The 18,678-nt window shown below is 36.4% G+C and overlaps 1 protein-coding gene across 2 annotated transcripts; it reads left to right on the plus strand.

Moving 5' to 3' along the window:
• Window positions 1-225: 225 nt before the first annotated feature.
• On the plus strand, window positions 226-11,045 carry LOC149839278 (uncharacterized). Of its 2 annotated transcripts, XR_016431475.1 has the most exons (13): window positions 226-413; window positions 1,504-1,596; window positions 2,603-2,754; window positions 2,891-2,984; window positions 3,288-3,358; window positions 3,453-3,559; window positions 4,042-4,163; window positions 5,956-6,054; window positions 6,708-6,752; window positions 7,158-7,308; window positions 7,585-7,644; window positions 8,741-8,845; window positions 10,702-11,045. XR_016431475.1 is itself a non-coding variant. In XM_090004062.1 (11 exons), exons 1-11 carry the CDS (start codon window positions 248-250, stop codon window positions 10,807-10,809), a joined length of 1,167 nt encoding a protein of 388 aa, XP_089860188.1. In that variant the 5' UTR covers window positions 226-247; the 3' UTR covers window positions 10,810-11,045. The 2 variants fall into 2 exon arrangements, 1 of the variants encoding a protein (XP_089860188.1); XM_090004062.1 differs by lacking the exons at window positions 6,708-6,752; window positions 7,158-7,308 and having other exon boundaries at window positions 5,956-6,044.
• The last annotated feature ends 7,633 nt before the right edge of the window (window positions 11,046-18,678 follow it).

Here is an 18,678-nt window from a genome sequence, read left to right on the forward strand (position 1 = left end):
GAGGTTTGGGTCGTGTTCCACCTAGGTCCAAACCAAACCCGATCAGTTGACACCCCCAACCACAACGTCGACAAGTACTTGGTAGATCCAAAAATAAGGATCAAATAGGAGTCCGATCCGAACCCGGACCTAATTACCCATTTTCCATCTCACTGAAGCGCGAGGGTTTAAGAGGGTTTCTATCTTGATGAACGCAGAGATCTTCTCTTTCTGGAGTCTGCGTAACGAAGGAAAAGCGATTCCGGCGATGAGGATTCCTCCAAACGCTCTCTTACTCAGGGCGTCGCTTTTTCCCACCCTTTGTTCCGAGCAATCCCTCTCGTCCCCGCTGGAGAAGTTCCTTTCCTCGCCTCACTCTTCATCGCAGCGCGGGAAAATCGCGACCATTTCTATTCCGCCTTCGAATTCGCCAAGTTAGTTTATCCAACCCCTTGCTCTTTCTTTCATCCTTCGATGGGAAATCTGCGCATCGAGGAATCTCGAATCTGTTCGTGATCATTCTCAATCCCCCCCCCTTTTTTTTTAAATTGTTCGTTCTGCTTAAGCTAGGGTTTGAGAATCATGGGTTTCTGGATTGATTTGCTTTTCTTATGACTTGTGATCCGAGTTTTGATTGGATTGTATCGTTTGGTTGTTTGGTTGAACGTGAAAACGCGCAATGCGGAATCCGTTTCGTTCGTATATCATGATGCTTTTCTTGTGGGGATGATTTTCTTGCTTTTTCGTTTAGAGATTCTGCATTTTTTTCCTTTGGCATTGTCGACTCGGAGTTGGAGTTTCTTCAACAAAGTTCGCTACTTGGTGATGTAGGTCTTTGTAGGAGCAGAGTTGGGCCTCTTTTGGAAGGGGAGTTAGGCTCAACGAATCCCATTGGGACAAGGGTTTCGTTGTTTTAGCTTCTTCTATTCTTCTTATTCTTCTTCTATGCCGTTGAAGTAGGACACATTTTTTTTTATGGTGTGGCTAAAGAATGCTTTTCGCGTGATCCTGTTACATATAACGGTGTCAGTGACTACAGAATTGTTGCTGGTTAAGGGTTTTTTTTTTCTCTCTTTTTCTTTTTGAAAGTTCAAGATTGCCAACGTCCAGGGTAGTTGGGGTGATCGGGCGAAAGTGTTGGTTGTTCATAAAAGACTATAGTGTCATTGATTTAAATTTTTCTCCTTTTACATGATGCATTTGTTGAGTGAATGAGGTTTTTGATTTCCTTGTGTTTTTTTCTGAAATAGAATAGCTAATTTACGTTTCCTACTTCCTTTGCTGCTCTCTTTTTGCTCAATAGTTGCGTTCGTTTAGCTTGATGCACTAGTGGGCCTACAATGCTAGTTTTTTTTTTGTTATAGGAGATTGAAAATGGTGTACTTAGAGATTTAGGTGATTCATTATTCAACTGCAAGCTATAGATTTACTTTTCTTGCGGTGCCTTCCTGCTGCCCTGCGCTGTTGCAATGCTAATTTTTTTCACATGTCTGATTTTGACATTCACGTGTCTTGGGCAAGAAGAAATTGAGCACTTTCTGGATAAGCCATTCTGCTCTACAATTTTGAAGGCTTCTTTGAGTACTGAGGCAAAGACAGATACTGCCGGCCCAACAGGTCTTGAAGTTTCATATAATTGCTTTTTTCTCTTTCTATGTCATGGTAGTGATTTGATTTTCTTGGTTATTTGATTGAGTTGAATGATATGTCATGTGTCTGCGTGGTAGTTACGCACATGCATGATATCTGGCTTTCATGTCGGTAGAGTTTTCTCAATATATTAATTTGACGCCCTGAAAGATCTTCGTGAAATATGCTTATAAGAAGAAAATTTCCAGTAGCATGGATCTGTACGGGAACTGTTTTAGATCCTACATCGTTGCTCCTGGATTTCTAGAAAATTTCTTAGTTTATTTATTCATTTATTTGAAACAGATCCACTCTTTGTATTGGAAAGACCATAATTGGACATTTTAACTTTTCTTATATTAATTGTATCTTCTATTCGTTGGGATATTTCATGCTAGAGTTTGTTTTCAAACATATTATTTTTATATTAAATGGTTAACTAGGTTTTTGTTTTTCTCAAACATTAAAAAGATCAGCTATTAATATACAACTGTCTAACTTTTGTGTTATTACTTTTAGCCATCTGGGTTTCCCTAATCCAAATCAAACACCTTGTCTGAAAAATGAAATACCATTTTACCCTTCACTATGTGACCAGACCATGGCAAATAAAGGATCATAGGTCCAGGCATATCAACAACAAACTCAAATGGTCAAATGTAATATTAGAAAAGGTGATCAATTCAGTGGTTTTTGTCATCTATGCTTATATGTTTTTGTCAGTTTTATGTGTTGGTTTTCCTATGTTAGCTATTATCTCTCTATCATTTTTCCTAGGTCAAAAGATGTTTTCTTTCTTTTTGCTGCCCAGAAGAGGTTCTTCAGCCTCTTGGATATTCTATTATTCTGGTTAATTATGTGTTTCCTTATGATTGACATTTATTTGCTGCCCTCAAACCAGAAGATATAAAATCTTCATAATCTCAGCCTTTGCATGCATTTTGTACATATTATAAGATTTTAATACTGACATGTTTGTGATGCTGCAATGCAGAGGTTGTACAGGACCTCTACCTGAAAATGCTCAAATCTGTTGAAGCTCGAACAATGCCTCCAAATGCCTGGCTGAGGGCTATGTTTGAAAGTTGTGTGAACCGGGAAGATGTGAAGCTTCTGTTTCAAATATTGCAAAGACTTCGGACTTTTGTTAGTGATTAACTGATCAACAAATAAGCTTTTCCCTCCTAAAACACTCTTTGGTGGATAAGAGATCTGTTTCCAACATGTGGACACATTCTTTATCTGATTATCCATATACTAATGGAATGTTCTCTTGGTACAGCGGCTGTCCAACCTTCGCATTCATGATAATTTCAACTCCCAATACTGTATGAAAGTTGCAGAGGCTTGTGCACGTGCTGGTGCTCTAGACCTTGGTATGAGATTGTTACCTTTTTAGAGAAGGAGGTCTCTTTTCTTTCATTCTTCTCTGATCAGCGTGAGAAATATTCGTAGTGATATTTTGAAAATAATGCAAAAAAATGCGACATTTTTGGGTTGCCATTTTAAATGCCAAAATATCATGATATTTTCATTAAAATATGTGCATCATAATTTTATTATGATATCTATGTTTTTTGGCTATTTTCCATGAAAAATGGGCAAATTTATTTTTTTATTTCATCCTTTCTTACAAATATATTTTCTAATTTTTAGTTAATTTATTTTTGTCAATGCAGGACAGAAGGTACTTTGGAAGCACAATGTATATGGTTTAACCCCAAGTGTTGGGTCTGCTCATTACCTGCTGGTGATTCCCATACTAGACTATCCTATTGGTTCAACTTTTTCATTTGACAATGCCATTGCCTAACATTGTTTGGCTTCTTGAGATGAGGCTGTAGTTATATGCGAAAGAGCACAATGATGTAAAAGCGATGGTTAAAATATTGCAAGTCATGAAAAGGAATTCCTTACAACTACAACCAACCACGGCAGACATAGTTTTCAGGTACAACAATTCTATTCTGGCGGTTGAATGAACTTACTTATAATCTAGAGTGTGTACGAAATTGGCTTGCTAATATATAAAACTTTCTCCTCCCTTTTGCAACAATCATTTGATATTCTTCCCCCAAAAAAGGATGTGATTTTTTCTATAAAACAAAAGGATCTGCTTTTGCTGATGGGGTCCTTGACGATTTTCTCATAGAACATATGAAAGTTTATTGTTGTTTGTTAGAGCATAAATTTCAAATGATTTGAGAAGCTTACTTATCCCATGAAAAATCTTCTTAAAATAATTAAGTGCACATTCCATCGGTCATTTGTTGTTTTCCGTTGATTTATATCTTTGTTTTATTAGCAACCCTTTTCTTTGGAAATGCATAATGGCAATAATGCAACTATGATATACTATTGCATGGTTTTAAAAGCTTCATCTGAGCGCCATTTTTTTTATGTCGGTGTTGAAGCTGCATCAACTTATTGCAGTGTCTGTTACAATGTGGGGAACTGGGACCTGATCTGTAAGCTTGCAAAGAAATTCATTAGAAGTGGAGTAAAACTGCATCGAACTGCTTATGACATTTGGATGGACTTTGCTGCAAAAATAGGTAAGACCTCTCTTTTCTAACTCACACTATCATGTTGATGCTCTATACTGAGATTCATAATTGGATTTAGAAAGTCTTGCTGTAACAGAGGTGCAAGTGTTTCAATGACTAATTCTTGGGCGAGTAACGTTATGTAGTTATTTTTATGACATAATGCTCTTCAATGTCTTCATTAAATGGTTTTGAAAGTGTTTTTAGTCATAAATGAGACAAGGGAACTACAAGAGTCAGTTTTGCCATGTCAGAACGTGAGAAGCCAATGTTTACTCAACTCCAAAATATCTTTTATCAACCAGTGAGTTATAGTTTGAATGGAGGGAAAAATGCACATTAACATGAAGTTTATTTGCAAAATTTATATCAACAGATGAATGGATTGATAGAAATCTTGCCTTGACACCATGCCAAACATATTGAAGTCCCAACCCTGATCTGACCAGGTCATTTAGAACAAACTCTGAAAGAGCAGGTACAACCACAACAGGCCATTTAAACATTTATCTTCCCTAATGCACATCATGCATCTCTAGCTTGTGAAATGCCTCTATTTTTTCTTTCCTTTTCAGTTTTTTTTGTGTTAATGACCCTTCCATTGAAACCAATAATCCAAACACCACCACCTGAGGAGACGGTCTCTTATCCATATCACTTGCTTGGGAAACGGGGCAGCTCCTTACACAACAGTTGCTTGATGACATGAGTCATGAAGCACCGACCAGATATTGAGCATTGCCACCACAAATGGTCCATCTTACATTGTTACATTTCAGCTTGCATTTCTTAATAAATTGTGTTCGTGACAGACATGCTTCAGTTCTCTATCTAATGTAAACCTCTTCGTAATGATATCCCAACCACTAGCATCCTTCCTACCATTTACAATAGTTCGATCTTTGAATCTTGCAGTAAAAAGAGTGTTGGGAATAGAGCCTAAGGGGGTTTCTCCCCAACCAAGGGATCATGCCAAATGGAGGTAAGATCTCTCAATCCTGTGTTCATCTGAACCTTAAAACCTGTTAGAAATTAAGGCCAACCTTTCCATGGTCGAGAACCAGTTTTCTATCCCTAGTTTCCAGCCACAACCAACCTTTCAATCTATATTTCTCCTTGAGCATCTTAGCCCACCATAGTGGTGGCCACTTTTATGGGGTTTCATCTTCACTGAACATGAGTAATTTTGCATGTTCTCTCTATTAAGTTGTAGAGAGAGAGAGAGAGAGAGATATGCTTCATGCAGTTGACACTTGACAGTCGAATGGCCTGTCCAATCAATGTGAATTAGTATTCACTTCATTGTGTTTACTAGCAATATTTTGATGCTTGACTTGACCCTCTACAAAATAAAAATCAAAACACCCTACAGTTTCAACGAATATGAAGTTAATGATTGAAAAATCTATTAATGCTAGGTTGTAAATTGAAGGGTAATATCAGAAGCACATAAATATATAGGAGCCTAAGTCCTTGGTGGTGCAAAACTGAGTGGCTGAAGATAGGAGCTTCAGAATCCAACTCTGCACCTGCTGCCAGTCCCTCCCTGCCATGCGGCACATTTGAAACTCCCACCTAGAAGTGTTTATCCGAGACATCTTCTGAAAATTATAGTCTTCTCTTAATATCACCACACCAAGCTACATTTCCTTTAGGGATTTATGGCACTATTAGCTTTCTTGCCTGGTGTCTTTTTTGTTTTCCTGGTTTTGTTTGTTCAGTATCATGTGCAGGTATAAGACTTATCTGTTGTTTTTATTTTTTGGCTGATGATTTATATTCTGGCTGTCCAAAATTGCAGGAAAGGCAGAGTCCCTATGGGAAATTGAGGAGCTTAGATCAAAATCTGGGAAGCAGCACACTGTTTTAAGTGCCTTTGCTTGTGCCAAGGTGGGAGCCTGTATCCTTTTCTCCCAGGGTTTTATATTTCATGGGATTTACTGTACAATGGCATTTCATATGGAAGAAGAAATGCATATGCTAAACTAGCTAAAACGTTTAAGTAAAATAAAATTGAGGAGTTTTTGCATGTGTTTTAGCTGGGAGATGCCAAGTTGGTAAAGAGCGAAACTTTTCCTTCCATTAAGAAAGAAAGCTATCTTCTTCACACTCTCAAGCCTTCATTTTAAAGAAATCCAGCCTCGTGAATCCTCTAGTATGAGTGTGCGACCCTCACCACAAACCAACGAGGAAATATTCTCTATTTTTCTGTATATCTCTTTTTCAAATTTGCTGAATCAAAGCTTCTTGAAAATCTCAAAAAATCACATAAAATCAGTTGCAATCATGCCCTCAATGACACCCTTGCAACTTGGAATGAACCCTCTGTTCCATGCTTGATGTCAACCCCAGCAACCAATTTGAGAAACTTCTTGAAGAGTCATGAAGGCTCTGATACGATGTTTAAATGGTTGGAATAGTATATTCAGCCAACCGTGACCCTCTCATAAAGTTGGTCAGCACATGTATGGACACAAGTTACTTCTGTTTACTGATTGTAGCACATGGGGGTTCCCAAACCTGGACAACTTCTTGCGCATCCTATACCAATAGTGGATTCTGAGCAATACAGGGTGGTGGCTGATCCCTACAATTTGAGTTGAGTATAATTTCATAGTATTTTATGATATTCTTCTCTCCTATACCAATAGTAGGGCTTCATGCTATTAAGATTTTACTTAAACTAGAGAGGCCATAAATCTGAACTCTGGTAGTCATGGTGTATCTCGTAGCCCTTTTGGATTTGATGCATCATATCAAATATTCTCAATAAATAATGAATTGCAATTCTATGAAAAAATTCCGATTGCTGCTGTAATGTCAGTCCAATATTTTTGTCAACTGCTGCCTCCGCAAGAGCTGCTGGTTCTGACTCTGTAGACAAGCTAATTCTCCCAAATCAACCATGATAAGTGGCTATTACTGAAGGCTGAATATCACAAAGATCACTCTACTTTTCAAATACAAAACCAAATCTGATGGCTTCTGGATATTTCTGAGCAGTTGAACTCTTTGATTATGTGGACATTACATTGATAACCTTGTTGCTGATCTCTCCTCCAAAGAAGCACTGGGATCTCGTGTCTCCTTTTAATTCCTGTGGGGTATTGCAAGTCTGGCAGTACGTCTTCATCTCAGAGCCTCAAAACGCGTGGTAGCAATTACCTTCATGACATCATCTGTTGTGTGTGTGTGGACTATTGAAGTGTTATTCCTTTCATTATACCTAAGGTGTTCAAATTTGAAAAATAAGGCAGTTGTATTTGCTTTGGGAAAGTTCCAGGAACACTTTAGTCTATTCCAGTGAAAAGCCTAATTACCTACTGGATTGTATTCTGATATCATGGTAACTGGCAACATGAATAGGTAATTTTGTTGTCAAGGAATATGTAAAATCTGAAAGTTCTGTTTTGTTGTATGTTTTCTGTAGGGCTATCTACTTCAACATCAACCTGAAAATGCTGCCGCTACCATTCATGTACTTAGTCAGGTATACTTTTGATCTTTCGGATTGCAACCTGGGCATACAATGACACATGATTTCCATGATGAATCGGCAGACATGCATTTAGAGTTGATATATCTAGGGTGTCTGTTGGTAAGTTGCCGCACTTTGTAAATTTTGTTTTCAAGTTCAAACTTCTTGGATTTCATGTTGTATTTTTTTACTAGTGATAACTCAGTTAACCAGATACCTTGGATCATTATTTTTTCCTCTGGTTCTTCAAGTGCAAATTGCACCAGTCTGTTCCATTGTAAGATTTGTGTTTCTATAACTTCAAAGCACTGTCACCGATATCGGCGATATTTTGAAAATATCGTGAGAAATACCGATATTTTAAGGTAGCTGATATTAAAGGTAATATCTCGTGATATTTTCAAAATATCGAGATATTTTTTGGAAAAAAACTCTTTTTTTAAAGTTTGCATTTCCCATTTTTTTGTTTCTTTTATATTTTAAAACCTTTAAAACATGTTTTTTATATTTTTGGAAGAAAAATAATGCAAAACTTATTATTTTCTTAGCTTTTTTGTTGTAATTATATTTTTTTTCAATTTCTTAAACTCCCAAGATATTCCTGAGATTTATCAAATTTTAAAAATCTCTTCGAGAAATACACTCTCCGAGAAATTACCTTTAACGATTCAGGTGACTATGGTTCAAAGTAGTCATTTCATGTTGCATATTTATAATTAAACTTTGTTGACATGGTTCTCCGTTATCCCTTTTCCTTTTTCATTTTCGGGGTGAAAAAAATGCATGGCCCTTAAATGCTGAAAAGCATGATTTTCCCTGATGTTTTTTATTCTTTCATTGGTATGTCTGATGAAATAACCTCTGTTGTCCGTGAGACAGTTGCAAGACTGAATTTGTTGGAATCTTTTCTCTTTTTCAACTGAGTGTGTTGCATTTAAGGTGGTTGTCATTCATTCCTAAAGTGTGCAATCACCCATCTTTCTTCTATGTGATATGGTTTGTTTCCCATTCTTTCATGAACTCAAGTGCATCCATCCCATATCTATGAATCAGATGGGCTTTATATTTGCAAAATTTCAGGATTAACCTTATATTTTCCACCTGTTAGAATCTTCCTGACACAAAGAAGCCATCAATTCAAGTAGGGCTGCAGAAATTAGTGGGCAACTGGGCTTCAGAAGTAAAAAAGCAACAACCCAATGAAGAAAGAAAGGTAAGATTCTTTCTTGCAATTTATCTTTGGAGAAAAATTTGCATGAGTTTCTTACTAATGTAGTTTGGTTGGTTCATTTTGTTGGTTTTTGCCTATCCACTTTGTACTGCAGTGGCAAATGGCAGTGTTATCTTCTCTAAATTAAGGCTGTCATAAAAAAATGACAGTAAAATGGGGCTGGCCCAACAGGGTTTTATCAGACAGCACCCTTGATAGTCCAAACAGGCTTAGAAACTAAGATGAGCTATTCACTTCCTAGTGGTGTTAAGCTGCTAGTTTTACTGATTCACAGTGAAATGCAGTCAATTCTAATTTCGAATGCTGACAACAACATCACAGTGTTTAATCCTGCTATGAAAGCATTCCCTAGTACTTGGTATAAGAGAGCATCCTTTTTGTATTGGAGTTGCTGTAACATAGATATAGTTTTAACGCTAGTTCCCCAATACCATAGCAAATGATAGCAGTAATAATAATGATATTGTGAATAGCTCGTAGAAAGTGAAAATACCATTAAAAACTTAACCCTTATGCCATGTCACATGGGTATGGGTACGGCCATCAGTTATGCATATGACATGAGTGTGGACGGGAAGGTACATTTTGGCTATTTACAAGAATGTGGTTTACAACTCCATCCTCATCACCCATTCTCTTCTCCACTCCCATCACCCCTCTCATCTCCTCTCGAGAACCAGCTCCCAAACAGACCCTTGAGAATACAAACAGATGAATTCATTAAGAGTTGAAGCACAAACTATGAAAAAATATATATTTCATGCAATTCCAAAAAAATACTTATATAGTGGGTTGGTCGGTGATAGGCCTGCTGCTACAGTTTGGTGACACACCAATATTGCATCTTGTCATCCCTCGGGTCAGGTCCTCTTTCTAAAGTGGTCACCAGGATCTTCCATATGCTTTTGAATCTAGTTTCCTTAAAAGATTAATCTGCAGGTGTAAAACCTCAAATCTTGCTCTAGAATGTAAATTTTCTTTCTTCCAAAGTAATTGGAAGGTTTAATTGTATAATTGGAAATTTTAGTTACCAAATTTGGTATATGTGATTTCAAAACAATGATTGATGATGATGATGATGATTCAAAATAATATGTTGAAGTATATTTATTTGCAAAGAGGATATTGTTTTCTACCGTCAGGAATTATTTCCTATTCTAGAGTTGATGTCACCTCTTGTCATTGGCCAGATCGCTGTAAGCTTCCTTCTCAGGTTATAGCTTCAACTTGCTGTTGGTTCATTCATGTGCCTTTTCTTTTCACGGACAAGCTAGGAGATATCCCCCCTAGGATTTGAACCCAAGAACCCTCGGTTATGATAGTGCAACTTAACCATCCAGCTGTCTCATTTGGCCCCGACACATTCATGTGCTTTTTCTATTACCAACTCCACGTAGCAAGGGAAAAATCAGGTAAACGGTACATTGGCACTACAAAATGTTATTCGTGCATCATATACATGGTACTACTGTACAATGGATTTTAGGTTTTTTCCTTTCATGTTTTTTCCTTAGCATGTCATTAACGCAACAGCACAAACACCCTTTGAAGTTTAAACTTGGGTTTCTTTTCTTCTCATTTGAATGTTACTATCATGATTGTTTGAAAGCTAGGGCTGCTTTTCTCATTTTAGAAGTCAATGGATAAGCTTACCCCTTCATGACATTAATGATTCCTATAAATTCTATATCTGCCTTGATGAACCAATTGGGGTGGGTAGTCGAGGTCCAATTGGTCATCTTATATGTTTTGGCGATTGGTTCAGTCATGAGATCTTTGGCGAGGCCTACAGCGTTTGGGTGGTTGTGTCTAAATCTCCTTTCTTTGATCTGCATCAGGAGTTCTCTGCTAGCTTGAAGAGTGATGTCACTGCCATGCTCCAACACTTGCTAAGTATGGGCCTAAAAGTGGTGGTTAATGTCGAAGATAAACCTGTTGCCAACTAAATTTTGCACTGTTAAAGCTAGAAGAAATTTTTTTCATGAGATTGCTCTGCCCAACACCAAAGAAATCTGCGAAGAACCGGCACACAAAAGTACATGGTCGTGTCATCTAATGATATTTGGTTACCATTGAAAGAGCCAACTTTTTTGGCATGAGTTATGATTTGGGTCTTTTGGGCTTTTTGAGTAGTCCAGTGATTGTATATTTTTAAGGAGGCAAAAAAATTGATATTTGCTAACAGGAAGGAAAAGATGGTATTTTTTTCCTTCTAAAATTAAACATTAGTGTCTTTTGTTTCACCCTTTTGGTATGGCTTGTGAGATGGGCTGGATCTAAGATCGCCCAGTTGAGATTTGGGAAACGAAAAGAAGACCTGACTACAAATCAAACAGGTTGAAGAGTGACAATGCAAACACTGGTTTGCGTTTGAGCTGCTTGGTGCGCGTTTGGTGGCCTCGATTTTTTTTTTTTATATTTACACACTACCGTTCACATGGGTCTCACCTGCACTAACAAAGATGATAATATGGTTGTGCGGGAATACCACCCCTTTATGCATAAAGGGTGCTTTTTCTTCTTCAGACAAACGTACCCACCCGTTCTAATTATGATACGAGTCCTTGGGTACTGGGTTTGCTGTAAATGGCTAATATCTACTCAGAGAAAAAGGTAAAAAAAAATGAACCTATTTTGGTGTGTCACCATATTTGTTTACCAGATTCGGATCCAAGTCCAATTAGAACCCACCATTTTTTTTAAATCAAACCCAGCATGCCTACTTCATTGAATGAATTAAAAGATATATGTCAAATGTTACAAGTTGCTCACATTTCACACCGTAAAAGAGAATTAACATGTTAATTGCTAACCACACATAGGCTCTCCCTTGTTTACAGTTTGAGGGGCACTTAGAAAAACTAAAAGAAACCTAAGTTGTAAAATTAAGAATTATTAAACTCTATTTCCATTTTATTTTAATAATGTCATGCCAGTCATAGTTTTTTTTATATTTTTTGAGCCATCTGATTTGACTCACCCAGTCATACCGAGTCACCAGTTTAACCCTTAAAGCCCTACATAGTTCCTACAAAAAGATAGTTTACCATGACTCCATGGGGGTGTCAATGGATCGGGTTTGGTTCAGACTTAGGTAGAACCATACTCAGACCTGATTTGGGACCTTGGTACCGGGTCTGAACCCAAGTCCAACCAGACCCACCATAAGAGAAACCATACCTGAATCCTATAAGGATTACATGAACCAGACCCAGATTATACTCAGTAAAATAATATGTTTATCCTTTTTACATTGAAAAATTACCGATCTTAGTCAGAGCTCGGGTTGGGCCTAGGTTTGGTATGAAATTTCCCAAACCATACCTGGCTCAATATATTAATCTGGCCCTTTGGTTCTGATCTAGATTGTAATCAGACCTTATTTATCACCAAACCCTGACCCTATAGGGTTTGATACGGGTCGGGTTCGGGTCAAACCTGACCCATTGACACCCCTAGTCATGCAATTTTTTTCGGATTGGGTCAAATGCCTTGATTCTAGATACAATTCATTTTTTTAGATCATGATGTTTGTGCTTAAATTTGGGAAACCTAGCATGTTCTTGTTTACATCCAAATCTCCTCAACCATTTTATTTTATTAGCTTAAATAAAGTGGTAATTTTTAGGGTTGTAACTGGGACAAATATATCTCAATCAAACTGATCCCGAACTGATAAGACTCAACCCAAACTTGGTAGACCCATGTGCTCTATTTGGGTGTAAAACTGAGGCCTGTTTAAAAAACTAGCTTCTTAGGTATGAAAAAAATAGACAGAATCCTTATTAGACTTGACCCAGTTTTATACCCAACATTAATAGTTTCATAGAGTCTATACCCAAACTGCTCTGAACCTGAACCCAATGTGTACCCAAAATCCTTTCATACCTGGACCAAGAAGTGTTGTACAATATGTAGCTGAATCGGCCCAAACCTAAACCTGATATGTACCTAAATTTGTATTTTCTGACCCGTTTTCATACCCGATTCAAATGGTCATATACAATATGTTATATGTACTTTCTTAAATACAATTAATATTTGTTATGAATCAATAAGCTTAGATTGAATATAAAATCCAACATATTGATCCAATTTGAAGAACTTAATGGTCTGTATGACCTTCTACATGAAGTGTCAATAGATCCTGGATAGGGTCCGCACTAAAGTTCAGTTTTGAGGCTTGCATTGAGTTAATGTGATGGTCCAAATAGACCTTGCCGTATTTGAGCATGTCTTGCAGTTAAGCCTTTCTCCAATGGAAGTATGACCCAATGACACCAAATGTGGATCTGTTCGTGACCCAATTTACACTAAGTAGAGTTAAAAATGGGTTTATTTTGAAACCCAGCCCGTTTAAACCTGACTGAGCTTACACTGTAACTTGACTTGTATGAGTTTACAATTTTTAGCAGTAAATTGGGTTAGGTTTACATCTAATTTTTAAATCCGATTAAAAAGTCACTATGTTTAAGAATAAAATTTGTTGGACTTGACCCAGTTTGTACCCAACCTGCAAACTCATATGGTTCTATGTTTTTAAGTGATATCCAAACCTGAAACCAGAAATAATCCAGCTTGGGTTGCGTCTGAGTTTAATTTCTGACCCGATTCAAAAATCTGTTGAACAAGACCTGAATATGAACTCCAACCATACCCGGCCTGGTTACACCCGTACTAAGTTTGTGATAAAAAAGAGGATTGATATGTTAATTTTGAGATTTACTCTAGTATTATCGATATGAGGAGCACCTGATGGTATAAGTGATACAGTAAAAATAAAAGTAAAGATGATAGGGTTAGTCGATTGTTTGAAATTTCTTTTTGTGATCTCAGATCAGATCAGATAAATTATACTCAATTTAAGATAGATATGTATCTTCATCATGGTTATATAAAGATACGTAGACTTTTTGCAACTTTATTTAGACGCACATATTCTCTTGCTCTTTTCTGAACTGGTGACTCCAAAAAGGTATTGCCTTCTTTTTTCACTTGTTTCATTTTTGGCAAGTTGTGCAAGTGAGTTTTTTTTTTTTTTTAATTGCGTAAAACGTTATACTTTCATGTGTTTGTGCTTATTTCTACTGAATAATGAGATGCATGATGCATATCTGTTTGTTGCTTGGAATGATTTAGAACTCATTTTTTTCATTATTTTGTAGTAGTTTTTCTTTGATGTGAACTTGAACTTTTCCTAAGATAAGCCCACGGTTTTTCTTTGTTCTTTTCCTATTTTTTCCCTTTCTCATTGTTTCTTGTTCATCTTGCAAATAAAATCTGCAATATGATCAGGATTAGTGTGCTGATTTGATTCCTTTCTTAGGCTCTCAAGGACTTTGTCGGTTTGAGTTACAGCCCATTTCTAGTTGCAAAACGAGTCTTGGCCCTGTTGTTGAAGCCATTTCTTGTGTATCTCCACATACGATGTCTAAAAGTCTTAAATCCGTTTAGGTTGTGTTTGGCAAGTGGACGTTGTAAGCAAATGGAGGGAATCAGAAAGGTTTTAGGGGAATCAAGGATCTCCAAAGTCATTTTTTTGTTGTTTATTTACTGACAAGAAACGTCGACGGAAAAACATCGGGTGGGGCCCCATGACTATCCTGCGTCACGTGGCCCGCTACTGAGAGCTAAGGACACAACCCTGCACCAGCAGGGTTTTGAATAGGTGCCATCATCATCTTATCACCCTCTCAACAACCCCGCTGGCCATGTGGCTTTTGTTTGTTTGAGATGGGAGAATTGAAAGAAGCAATAAAATTGGCTTAGAATATGCTTTCCACCAACTCCTTCATTTCTATTATTTTGGATTACTTTTAAGAAGGTGGATTAATTAAAGTTTTAATTTTTGTTCTGACTGTTTATGTAACAGCTGTACCATGTTCAGCTACTTTAGTTATTGTTGTTGTCATTGTCAAGCTCAAGCGTTGATTTTTTAAACACTCAAATTGAGATATCAAAACTTGAAACTTTATTTTGAGATCTTTTCACCTTTACAATAGCTTCTGAACTTAGATTACAAGTGAGAAGAAAAAGAAAAGAGAGAGATAAAGGAAAAATATGATGAGTGTTTGTGATGTCAATCGGGTCCTATCTTTTTGGGCTTCCTTGAATTTGTTTTTTTTTCTCTATCTTCTCTTTTTCTCTTGCCTTGGATTTACGATGAGTTTGGAGAGATGATTCCAATATTTTGATGCACACAGTATTTCTTTGGAGCTGTAATTTTGACCTTGTATGCAACATATTGGTCAGAATTGTTGGACAGCTAAAGAGAGCATAAATTTTGTTTCTTCAAGTCGATTGAATGTCAACCAGCTCCCTAGTCATGGTTCTTAAATCAACAACAGCCTTAGCGAGAAAAATCTGGCTAGTATAGGAATTGAAATTATCTTGTCTTGACTAGAAATCAGGAGAATCCAAAGACCAACCAAAAAATTCATTTGTTTCTTTCAGTGGAAAGAAAGATGGGAGACACCCAACCATTGAAATCAATAGCAGAGTTTTTATGTGTTGATCGCTCTCCACAACTTTCTTAATGACTATTGTTGTTGTAACTGAATTGGTTTTGAAACATTCCATCAACAGTTTGTTGGGTACTCTTGTCATCAATTACATTTCTTGAATGTTTCTCCATAGGTAGATTTTTTTTTCAAAGTAGGATAGAATTATTTTTTATATCCTATGTGTTTTCGATGTTATCCCAAGAAGAGATGGTAATATCTCTACATCTTGAGACTATTTCATATTTTGTGAAACTCAATTGACGTGTAATTTTTTTTCCAGCTTTATCACGTCTGAGTATTATTATTTTTCAATAGCTTCCATCGTATCACAATCGCACCAGATTCATCAGGTAAATTTTATTTCAATATTTCATAAGTTGATATCGGGCTATTAAATCTAGAAATGGTGCTCGATATTAAAGATTTACAGCCATATATTTATTTTTATAGCTTGAATCACTTGGTTATGAATCTTTACTCACTTCTCGAAAGGACGTGAGTTTTGTATCTGTTTCTTTTCTTATTGGACCCGAAAGGGCATGAGTTAGATCTTAACTCAATTCTCTAAAGAGCGTAAGGTTTAGATCTATTTTTTTTCTTATTGGACCCGAAAAGCTTGAGTTAGATCTTAACTCACTTTTTTGAAAGGATGTGAGGTTTAGATTCATTTCTTTTCTTATTGAACCCAAAAAAGCTTGAATCAGATCTTAACTCACTTCTCGAAAAGGCATGAGGTTTAGATTTATTTCTTTCCTTATTGGACCTAAAAGGGCTTGATTTGGACCTTAATTCACTTCTCAATATATGAATAATTGTTTCTTTCCTTTCTTTTTTTTTGTATGGAGAATTGATATTTGCATAAATTTTAGAGTGTTTTAATTTTGTATTGTTGTCGTCAATGACATTCTTCATTTCAAACCTTTGACGCTTCTTTAACAACTCCTTGACATTTTTCATAACCTAATAATTACCATGCAGTTTAACCTCATGCGGCAAGGAGAAAAAATTGTTTAACTTAAACTACAAAGCAATTTATTAGGCATTTTTTAATTATATATATATATATATATATATATATATATATATATATATTTGTGCAAACACATGCCTTGTGGATGACTTTGTGTTTGGTTTTGTGCCATGGACTGACAAAAAATAGTGCTTGCTTTATGAAGGGGAGTGATGAAAGCCATTAAGATGAAGTGTGCCTTCATGAGGGGCTCTCAGCAACATCACCATCATAAAACCAAGGAGGAGAAGAATGCCCATTATGATCCATTTGTGCAGCTTGACCTTGATGTTGTCCAAGCTGCCAAGGTACTCCACTTTCCTTTTATGAATTGTTTGATTGGTTTGGGGAGGAGTGGACATTCGGCCGAGTACCCGGAAGGGATGTTGGGTTCCCTGCTCGAGCCTGATTAATAACTCAGTCAAGCCTATGGATGTAATTGGACCAGACTCAAGTTGGATCTAGGCATTATAGAGTCTGATTTAATAGGATATGGGCCTAATCGGGTTTGGTTTGAATTCAGATTGTATAGAATTAGATAAAACTAAATTTGGATCCAACAAGCTTAAAACCCGATACTTACACTCAATGGATTTTTGTCAAATTCGGGTTCACGTTTAAATGCAATAATTAATACCAAACCTGGATTTGATTATTAATCATATCCGAATCTGGCTACCTGATCCCGACTAATCGGATTTAGATTTGGGTTGGATGTTGGGTTACACCCGACCCATTGACATCCCTAGTCAGGCTGGGCTTGGGCCTGGATATGGGTTGGGCCTTTGGGCCAAGCCGGTCTGGCCTGATCTCCACCCTTAATGTTTAGTTGTTGAGTTCTATGTAGATCGATATCTGCTTTGTTTCGATGTGACAGTGTTGCTAATTTTATGTTGAATATATCAAATTTGAATTTATCATAGATCCAATCATACTTGTTTGTTTGTTGCATCTTGACAGCCAAAATTTTCTGATCAATAATCTTTGCATATTATGTTCATTTTCAAGTCCTTTCTCACAAGTGTACTTTTTGCACTTTCTGGAGATGCAAGCTTGTAGGGAAATTATTGTTTCCCATTCATCAATTGTTGTTGCTGCTGAAAAATGTGTTCATGGTATGCTTGCATTTAACAAGATTTAAAGAGGCATATAATTTGACTGCTGGAGTGGTCTAGGTTTCTTATGATCTATTCAAGCCTTAAAATCAATGACATAAATACTAAGATACCAATTGCACTAAAAAAGAGAAGTGATGTGGTGCTATGATAAAATTTATTGTTATTAAGCCTAAAATATAACTAAAGAAACCAATTTCATTGAATTATAGGTGTCTCTTTTCTGTTGCCATCTAATGTTTCATCAATTTTGCTTTATCTATTTGTTTTACCAGTGGTTTAAACAGCCGGGTAAAATTTAAACCTGACTATTTTAACATGAAAGCTAATCAAATAGGCATGTAGGCAGCAGGGTGTTTGCTTAAACTTCACCTTTGGCCTCTTAGATAATTGCTAGACAATTGCACATGCTCAAGCACACACAAACAAACAATATGGTGTTTAATGAGAGAAGCATATTCAATAATGTAATCTGATTGGTAAATTTTATTATATTAGAGAAGGCTTCTGCCTTCCTTGGGCATCATAGATTGCTTCTTATTATTCATTGCAATGTTCTCAAAAGTAAAGTTATCATCATTTACCTTTAACTAGGAGATTTAAGTTAATCATACTAGCTTAAGCAAATTACTGCATTTCAGAATAGAAGCCTTCGGTGTTTATGATACCCTTGTTTTTTTATAGGCAATGATATTTTTACACTTGTACTAGTAACGTTACATCATGAAAATGGAACATGGTAGCAGGGAAAGTGGTGAGAAGCAAGTTGAATGATTGTATCTTCAGGAGACATGCATGATTATGATTATCAGTTGTTAATATTCATTCTTTTCTCAAAACTGAACTTTCAGCATTTATCCTTTTATAACAGATTACTCTGAATCACAGAAGGCTGTCAGCACTTTTATGTTTCAATGGCAGCTACCATCAGAGAATGACAAGATCAGTAAGTACAGTCATCTACTTAATAATTTCTCATCAATTATAAAATTTGATAAAATATAAGGACCATTGCTTTGATGATATCTATAATCTATTTGAACAATTTATTTTATCTTCATTTCGTCATTCTTATTTAATTTTTTTTGCATTATCTTGTTAAATACAAGGCTCAATTATTTTATATTGGTTAATATGTTGACTTCAGATAAAGTTCTAAAAGAGATGGGGAAGGCTCAAAATGAACTC

Source organism: Nuphar pumila, chromosome 4, assembly GCF_984573655.1.
Source record: "Nuphar pumila chromosome 4, dmNupPumi1.hap1.1, whole genome shotgun sequence".
Classification (NCBI taxonomy): Eukaryota; Viridiplantae; Streptophyta; class Magnoliopsida; order Nymphaeales; family Nymphaeaceae; genus Nuphar; species Nuphar pumila.

What these genes read in the sequence shown, in the direction of transcription:
- LOC149839278 (XM_090004062.1), top strand. Translation starts at nt 248, where the DNA reads ATGAGGATTCCTCCAAACGCTCTCTTACTCAGGGCGTCGCTTTTTCCC. An exon ending in GTGCCTTTGCTTGTGCCAAG is followed by an intron (nt 6,045 to 7,584) that starts GTGGGAGCCTGT and finishes TGTTTTCTGTAG; the next exon opens with GGCTATCTACTTCAACATCA. An exon ending in CCATTCATGTACTTAGTCAG is followed by an intron (nt 7,645 to 8,740) that starts GTATACTTTTGA and finishes TCCACCTGTTAG; the next exon opens with AATCTTCCTGACACAAAGAA.